General features: G+C 44.2%; 1 protein-coding gene across 3 annotated transcripts in view; it reads right to left on the minus strand.

Annotated features, from left to right (window-relative positions):
- PLCL2 (phospholipase C like 2) overlaps positions 1-9,661 on the minus strand; it is a 191,130-nt gene that overhangs the window by 9,476 nt on the left and 171,993 nt on the right. For all 3 annotated transcript variants that reach the window (XM_032332263.1, XM_032332244.1, XM_032332253.1), the window contains exon 6: positions 9,131-9,240. In XM_032332263.1, coding sequence (XP_032188154.1) covers positions 9,131-9,240 — 110 coding nt within the window. The remainder of the gene's footprint in view (positions 1-9,130; positions 9,241-9,661) is intronic.

Genomic DNA, 9,661 nt, shown 5'->3' on the forward strand with positions numbered 1-9,661 from the left:
ATTAAGCCCTTCACAAAGATTATGTCATGAGAGTCTCTCAATTCTGCCAGAGGCGCTCTTCCTATCCCCACTTTCATAGATGAGGAAAGAGTTTGGAGAGATTAAGGGCTTGGCACAAGGCAGAGTCTACACAGCATATTACACTTAAACACACAACTTTTCTCTGTGTGTTCTGATTTCTTTTTAGATTAACTAAACCACTGGGCCCAACCATAGAGCTGAGCCCCATGTGTGACACGTGACACTTTCAAGCAAGCCAACTGGAATGTCTACCACCACCTCTAATGTCCTCAGCGCAGACAATTCACTCTTCCTGGGCTTAAACAGAAGCACAAAAATAGAGCGTTCCCTCTGTATTTATTGAATGAGGATAGAGTGAACACCTCAATGGTGGGGCTATGGGTATCTTGGTTCTGGGATATAAGTTGCCTCGTTACACTCTGACAGCTCCCTCTGAGAGGCCTGTGTGGCCGGCAAAGGCTGTAGCATGTTCATCTGAGGTACAGAAGGCCTTCTTCCCACTGACATCCCAGTAAGCCTTACACTTGAAAAAAGGCCCCCGATCATCAGTCTAAAGTGAGAGCAATAAAGCCTAGCAGCATGCGCTTCTCTATAGAACATCAAATTCCTTTTAAGTGTTTCATGATTTTTTCTGTCCTTGTAGCTTCTACTACGTTCATTCACGTGTTGGGAGGGAGTGGAATGGGAACTGTGTATCGCCTCATCTCCCCGCAGCAGGAAGACTCTGCTGCGGAGTCCCCAGAGGGCTCCTGGGTGCTGGCCAGGTGGATGAGGACCTGGGAGAGTGTGAGAACAGTTCTGGAAGCATTGCTCCTAACCCTGGTTCTTCCCTTAATCCAGAGCCGCTCCAGGCATATGACGCAGTGTCTGGATCACACAGGCCTGCTGGGTGAATCCCGAGACGCCCCTGGCAACCTCGATCCTCTCACCCTTGCCGAGAGTTCGGCTATTTTATCACACTGACAGCTGTTCCTCAATTTTGCAGTGGTGGTGCTCAAAGATTTATACAAAGTTTAATTTAAATTTTTCAATAGAAGATGTCATTTAAAGTCAGAATGGACGTCTCCCATCTCAGAAACAAGTTTATGTCTCATTCAGCAAAGATGGGGGGGCTCCCAGGAGCTCCTAGGCAGCACCGTGGAGGAGGTGTGGTGTCTGAGTCAGGCCCCGACAGACGAGCAGGAAAGGCTTTCAGCAGGCTTTTTCCAACGGGCTGTGGAGGAGCCCACCTTCCACACATGACCTATAACTCTAACACATGATGCCTTTGGGGCCTAACCATGGCTCAGGAGCATGATTTCTATACTACAAAGCTTTCTAGAGCTCCAACTGTGTTGCCATCTCCCTATAACAGGAATGGCTATGGGAAGGGCTAAATCTCCCACTAGTGGTGAGTGTTGGCCCCTGCCCTGGGAGATCTTGCCTGACAGAACTGGTGGCTCTGGGGGTGGGGATGGGGTGAGGGTTTCAGGAGCTGCCCCTGGAGGCTCCAGACAGTGGAAGGGAGACGGGACTGAAGGGCAGAGATGGGAGGTCGAGAGAGGGCTCTGGGGAGCGGCACCAGGACCAGACAGGAGGGTGGCAGGTCTGGAGAGAGCGAGGGGTTGTAGAGGGAGGAGCAGGGCCAGAAGCATGAGCCTGGAAGCTCCTGAAGACACTACTTAAAACAGCATGCAAAAGCACTTCCCTCACGCCATTAGTCTTTTAAGCACAACTTCTGCATAATTAAACATTAGCTGAGAGATTACAAATTCCACATTAGTAGGATCCAGTGTCTGAGGTTTTACTGTTTTAAGTGGACCAGAAAGAACAGCCAGCCTAATGACAAACACTACTGTAGTTTGGTTTTCTGAGCCGTGCTGAAGAATCTGCACATGCCAACCAGAGGAATGGCTTTCAGCCGATTACAGATTTTCAGGAAAACAGGCACTATAATACATTTCCTATAATACATAACATAACTAAAGGATATTACCATCAATAAAGAAAAGGAGTTGCACAAAGACCATCACAGAAATTTTCGGAAAAGAAACAAATGTTAGTCTTCAGGTCTTTAAGGTAAGTACTGCACCTCAGGTAAAAACGAAATCAAGATTAATATCTTACCAGGTGCAAAGACCGTCTGGTTTATTTATTTATTTTTGGCAGAAGTCTTATGTTCCTAAAGAGAACAAATCTCTAATTGCGTTCAGGGTTTAGTTTTTAGTCTTACTTCTGAGGGTGGAGTGGCACAGAGCAGGGATAGCTAGCTTGGCAGCAATTCATCTGGAAAACATCTTGGACTGTAATAAGCTCCATTCGAGTTTAGGATATGACACAGGTGCTAGAAAAATCCAGCATAATTTCGGCTTGTATTAACAGTAAGATAATTTTCAGACTATGAACAAAATCATACCGACAAGTCCTGCCCTGGGGTCGTTAGTGCCCTGTGCCCCCAAAGTATGAGGACAATTCCGGCCACCCCATCTTCCGAAGGACACTGACAAACTAGAGCCCTCAGAAAGCCAAGGAACCCAGTGAGGAGGGGGCCAGATGCCATCTCATCCTGGAATCTGCACAAGCTGAGCATGTCTGATCTGAATCGGGGAGGTCTAAGAGAAGACAATGAGAGTTCCCAAAGGTATAAAGGCATGTTGAGGAAGAAGGAATAGAATAATTCTGGGCTATTCTGAGGGTATTACCGAACCAGTAGGAAGAAGTGAAGTTACAGAGAGATCAAATTCTACCTACTGTATGGCAGAACACAGCTAAAACTCCATGACAGTAGAGGAGGCTGGCAAGTAGGAAGGAGGAAGCGGCACGAAGGTGGATTTGATGACCCCATGTTGTTGTGGGGCCAAGTCTCCACTCGTGATGACCCCATGTTGTTGTGGGGCCAAGTCTCCACTCGTCAAAGGGAAAATGCTTCATTTGCAGGTTCTGCCACTGTAGGATGCTCTCTGCAATGGCAGCTGCCCATAATTGTTTCCATCCCTGTCCAGGCATCCTGCTGCTCCATCCACTAAGAGATGCAGTCCACTTCCCCCTCCCTTGAATCTGGGCTGGCCTTGACTTGCTTTGGTCAATTAAACATGGAGGAAGTGGTCTGAGGAAGCCTGGCAGCTTCCCTTTTTGTCTTCTTGGAATCTCACAGCCATCTAGGGAAGCTGGGGCTGGACTACTGAATGATGATGGTCCGTGGGGAGAGAAGGGGAGAGAGAGAGAGAGAGGGCAGTGAGACCTAGCATCCCAGCCATCCCTGGTGAGATGCCAGTCATGTGAGTGGAGGCTTCTTGAGTATTCCAGGCCCAGCTGACCTCCCAGCTGGACCATGCCTCACAGGTGATCCTGGTCAACACCAGAGGGAGTAGAAAAGCCACCCAGCTGAGCTCAGCTAACCCACAGAATCACGTGGGTTTGTTACACAGCATGTTACACGCATGGTTTGTTACACAGCAACAGAGAACTGAGACAGTTGGTCAGATGGCCGTATTTTGTGTGTTGTGACAGTGCCTTTCTGGGCACAGTGCACTGAAGCAGGTAGAGAACCTGATCCAAGGAGAACGTGATACAAGAAGAGGCCTATAACTTTAGGATTCCTGGTCTGGACGTGAAATGAAAGGACAGGCTGAGCTGATCAGATTTCCTCTCTTTGGAATTTAAATTAGGAAATGCAAGTAGATTGAGAACTTGGAAAAAAAACTCCTAAGGTATAGTCAGAGCCAAAGCAACACAAGACCAAGTCATAGAGCAGCAGAAACCACAAGTGAGCAGGGGGAGCCGCTGGCAGATGGAGAAGGACTGAGTGGATGACCACAGTCCCCCAGAGAAGAGCTGTCCCAGGCGCTGCTGGGCTTCCTGACTGCTGTTCACTCTCGTGCGGCCAGACCACAGCTTCTGGTCTCGGGCCTCCCTGTCCTCTCATGATCCCTTCCATGAGCCAGGATTGCTCATTTCTCCTCTGTGAGCCAGCCTGCAGGAATCTGGCTTCTTATCACCAAAAGGGACCAATTAAAACAGGGCTCTGCTACCATGAGAGTCTATCATTTGGGGAACAATAAGAAATAGAAACAATGAAAATGATCACCAGTTCAGTGAATATTTTAGCAAGTGGAAAATAAAGGGAGAGGAGCATCTTGATTAAGTTCGTGGGTGGAAGACATATTAACAGAATTTCCTTCCCACATTCCTGATGAGACGAGCAAAAAGTAAAATTGGCAAACACACACATACTCGCACACACAGATACACACACACATAACACAAGCAGCAAACAAACAGAAGGGTGTGACACAATTTAAGAAACTTCTAAACCTCACAGAATACACAGTGGCAATTCATAAAAATCCCAAGAATTCTAAGAGCCACTCAAATTGGAAAGACACAGAGTGTCCTTCTCTTTTCCGTCTGATAGAGCAGAACAGATGATGGGACAGAGGGTAGGATGAAAGAGATGACACAAGACAAGTGAGGAACAGGGCTGACACACAAGTGGAGAAAACTGGACACGATATATTCAACAATGATGTCCCGACAGTGCAACACAGAGAACCCTGAGGGAAAAGATGCAAATGGGGGTCCAGCTCCCTATTTGGAGGGCTTCTGGGCTGTGCTGTGGGAAGCCTGAGCCCAAGCAGAGCCCAGAGGCCCCAGTGAGCCCAGAAGATGGACTCTGGAGTTTGCGGAGGTAAGGTGGCCAGGATGTGTGTGGCAGATTGGGGGGCCTCTTAAACAATCACCATAAGTATCTACGTTCAAGAAGATGGAGGATACAGTGAGCAAAGAGACGAGAGAAGTGGGGAGCTGGGAAGGACTAATAGCAGCGTAGATGCTGTGGAAGACACAATAGTATTGCTTGAAGATGCAGAACTAACAGAAACTATCAAAAAAGAAGGAAAGAGAAAAGACCTAAAAAGAAGTGAATAGTGGATCTGTCACTTCTGGGAAGGTATCAAGCAATAAATAAATTTAAAAAAAAATATATATATATATATGGAGCTACAGAAGAAAGGGTAAGACAGAAAAAAAGATTTAAAGAAAAAAATGGCTAAAAATTCTCCAAATTTGATGGACACTATAAATCCACAAGTGAAAGAATCTCAAGAAACCCAAAGGAGAAGAAACATGATGAAAATAAGACTAAGGCCCATTATAATTCTTTTAAAAGGCCAAAAAAAAAAAAAAAAAAAAAAAAAAAAGCCCCAAACAAAAAGATGCTCTACCTCTACACATGCTGTATACTGGCTAAACTGACAATAGCAAATGTTGACATGGATGTGGGATAATTAGAACTCTCACAACACTGCTGGGGGAATACTACATGGGCCAGTTTGGAAAGTGGTTTGGCAATTTCCTATAAAGTCTGACATACATTTAACCATATGATCCGGCAACTGCACTCATATTTATCCAAGAAAATGAGCACATGTTCACACAAAGACCTGCTTGGGAATGCTTCCTGTGGCTTTAGTCACGAGAGCTAGAAACCGGAAATAACCCAAACGCCCATCAGCTAGTAAGTGTATGAACAAAGGGTCCCATGGCCAGCAAACAGAATACTGTTCATCAATGAAAAGAAATGGATTGCTGAAACACACCTCAACTTGGATGAATATGCAAAGCATTATGGTAAATGAAAGAAGCTAAATGAATCGCTGAACAAGCTTTACTATGAGAGATAATTATTTCCTATAAATAGAAATTCATTTACGTTCTTTATGGTTTACTTTTCTTCTTTTAAATTAAGTAAAATTTAGTATTTTTTTAAAAATTAAAAAGCGATCCTAGTAGGATTCTGTCTATTGGCGTACCTTATTTCATAATATCTGAGATATCAGTTCTTTTCAGAGGTTCTATGAAGAAAGAAAATCACTGCCAACAAACTAGGGTATAGTGTACAGATACCATGGACTATAAGATACATGCCAATTTAGAAGATATCAGAAATAGAAAAAAGAAGTATGATTCAGAATCAATAATATGTATCTCCATCCATCCATCCATCCATATGCATCTAAAATGGTTCCTAAAATAAGGTCACATATTTAAATTTTTTTTTTAAAAATTTATTTATTTGACAGAGAGAGAGAGAGCACAAGTAGGCAGAGCAGCAGGCAGAGGAAAAGGGAGAAGCAGGCTCCCCGATGAGCAGGAAGTCCGATGTGGGGCTCAATCCCTGGACCCTGGGATCATGACCTGAGCCGAAGGCAGACACTTAACTGACTGAGCCACCCAGGTGCCCCAAGGTCACCTACACTTAATAATAGTTATTTCTCAGAGGACTTGAGGTCATTTTAAAACTTCTATCTTTTCTACATTAAAAAAGGCTTCATATAAATGAAAATGCATTTACAAAAACAAATGAATGATTTCTATTCAAAATAAAAAGTGTCTGGAAGTAAATATGCTAACATGTCTATAGTAGATAACTCTGGGTATGGTGATCAGAGCTGACATTTCTTCTTTATTCATTTTTGTATTTTTAAAGCAATTCTTAAAATTGCAAAACTAAACAAAGCAAGCAAAAATTCATAAAAACTGGGAGGCACGTCCCTATATGAAAGGAGTTTACAGCAGGAGGCTCCCACGCTGGGTGACCATCATCTTCTGGTTTGCCCAGGTCTGTCCTGATTTACACACAGGAAGTCCTACGTCCCAGGATGATCGGTCACCCGCCTTCTTCATTGTTCAAATGAGTGGAGGAAGATACTTTTGATTTCGTTCTAGAGCAGAAGTACTCCCAATTTTTTTAGGATGCCTCAGAATCCCCCAAGGAACTTGTTAAACAAGCAGATTCCCAAGTTCTGTCCCTAGAGATTCTGACCCAGCTTCTGAGGTGGGGCTCAGGAGGCTGCATTTTTAAGCACTACAGGAAGTTCCTGCTTGGCCTCACAGCTCCAGGACTCCCCGGACACGTCTCCCCGCCCTTCTTCTCCTTTTCTCTCTATACCCAGTGTCATCTGAAACCTTCCCCTAGCCTCTGGGTCCACCATGAGGTCACGGCTGCCTACTGCCCACCATGCATAGCCTCGGAGGGCCACCACCTCTCCTAGCTTACCAAGAAGAACAAGTGGTCAGAGGAATACAAAGGATCTGATTCCCTCCTGCCAGGAAAAGGTTAGTATCTCAACTCAGACCCAAATTCACATCCAAGGGGTCACTGATTCTCCTAAACAAAGTTAAAACTTGTGAATCACCCAGGGGTGGAAAAAGCCCTTCCATTATATGGAAACGATACATAGATCTCTCCGGTTCTTTCGCATTCCTCACTCAGCTTCTACCACACTCAAACACCATCTAGAACAAATATGCTGGAAATTCTAAAAAGATCCTTTACCCTGTCCTATACATTAGTTTCCATGTGAATGCAAGTCTGAGGTGTTAATTCTCTGTCCTGGACATAAGTCAAAAGAAAATGGGTTTTCTCGATGTAGCTATTTGGTTCAATTACTTATTTCTAAAATCTGGTATATTACTTTATGTCAGCTGTTTCTCATTAATGTGTGTGCCAGGCTTCCATTTTCCGTGGCTCTTAGCCAAGTGCGTCTCAGACTTGAATGTGCACGAGAATCCCCCGGGATCTTGTAAAAATGCATATTCTGATTCAGTAGACCCAGGGTGGGGCTTGGGAGTCTGTATTTTTGAACAAGCTCCCAAGTAATACTCAGGCTTCTGGTTCCCAGACCTCAAACAAGTAGCGAGGACAGTTGACAGGTGAAGGGTCTGGTCTGTAAGTCTGGTTTTGCCTATAATAAAAGCAACACGAGCATTTGTTCTATCACAGGGCTTAAACTACTGTGCTACTTTGTTCCCTGAGATTTGTCGGAAATTTGTTGTGTACCCACCACTTCTGGGTGGGAATGAGTCAGCAAGTCATACAGCTAAATTCCTTTTCCTTGTAAATTCTTCTATCTGCTGTTTACTAAATTGAAAACTATCAAAGTTAACCTTATGATTAACCTTTTGAAAGCTTACAAAAGAAAGCACATGTGAAGGAAGGGAACTGTTTTAAGAAGTCGAGAAAATGATTTTAATTATATAAACGAGTAGAGGTTTAATATGAGAAAATGCAAGCTAGCTTTGGAAGGGTGACTTTCTCTTAAATCAAATCAGAAAGCCATTGTCTGCTGCAGGGATGCATCTCTTACCTTGAGGAGGAACAAGGAAATTAAAAGAGGCAGCAGTGAGAATGTCCTTATAGTTTTGGCTTCAAGGGAGCAGAAAGTTTGGAGGGTGACTACCAGAGAGTAATTTTAGATTTAGCTGTCCAAGATCCAGAGTGAAATAATGTTTCTGTGTTATGATTATTCAAGTTCCCAAACATAGAGAAGAAGAAAAGTAAAGACCACTGGGGCAAAACTTAACAAAGGCTTCAAGGTACATACATAGCCTCCTTTTAAAAACCATGTCACGTGATACACAGCACAGAGAAAAAGACAGGGAGAGTGTACAGCACAAGGCATATGGCAGTCGCCTCTGAACGGTGGGACCATGTCCATCTTTGCATATTTCTATTTTGACAGTTTCAACGATAATGTATTACTTTTACAATAAAAAACACTGAACCTTATAAAGATGGTCATGCTGAGGAAAGAAGTGAAGGAGACGGAGGAGGCAGGAAGATCGACAGATGGCTTCTAAAGCAAATTTTCTGTCGAATGGCAATTCCTTTACATATTTCTTTTAATTATGCCCCACATAAGTCTTTCTCATTTTGTCCAGGATCATATAAATATTAAGGTTGTGATTATACTTGGAAGTATTAAATGACATCTGAGTAATTAGAATCTAAATTCCCAATCATCCCTCTATAATCACACTATTTCACAGATAGCAACTGGCGTTTATAAACTTGACAATGTTTTAAGGGTAGAAGCCAAGGTCCTCTCCCTTCCCGTCAGAATCCACAATATGCCAACCACCGGAGTCTGCTGTGCTCTCTCCAAGCTGCACCGCACCGCCCGGGGGCTGTGCCTGCAGCCTCCCCTGAGGGCTGAGTTCTCACTGGATGGTGGTGACCATGTTATCGCCTCAGTGGCTGATACAAGGCAAGGCCTGTTCTACTTAAAGGAGGAAACGTGCTGAGCAAGGCTGCAGCGTCACCAGCATCAGAAACAGCTTGGCCACATACCTTTAAGATGGTGATATTCCAGGTAAAGCTCTCCACTGCTTTTTGTAGTTTCCGTTCCTTCAGACCTTCCTTGGTTCCGATGCTGTGTAAGTGTTCGTGGAATTCCATGGCTGAAAGAAACAAAGCATTTTACTTCCAAGTCTAACCTGTGCTGATGAACGGGCAACGCTTATTTTTCTAGGTAGAGCTCAAAGATTCCAGTCTCCAGTGGAATTTCATAAATGTGCCTCTTTAAGATTGTAGTAATTGAGGGGAAACACTGACAATTCATGGTCTCAGCAAGGCGGAAACATCTTAGAGGTCAGTAGTCACTCCTCATGGTCTGGAAGGGAGAACAGGGCACATAAAAGCGTTCTCATCCTTATTTTAGAGATGAGTAATCTAAGGCTCGGCAAGGGTGAGAGATGGACGGCTGTGGCGAAATCAAGGGGAAGAGCTGGGACTAGAATCCAGGTCTTCCGAACCTCAGGAGGAAGATTTCAGCTCTGTGGACACCATCTTGGCAACTGGTGATGAAATGAATGCAAAGTA

Source organism: Mustela erminea, chromosome 1 (genome assembly GCF_009829155.1).
Source record: "Mustela erminea isolate mMusErm1 chromosome 1, mMusErm1.Pri, whole genome shotgun sequence".
Taxonomy (NCBI): Eukaryota; Metazoa; Chordata; class Mammalia; order Carnivora; family Mustelidae; genus Mustela; species Mustela erminea.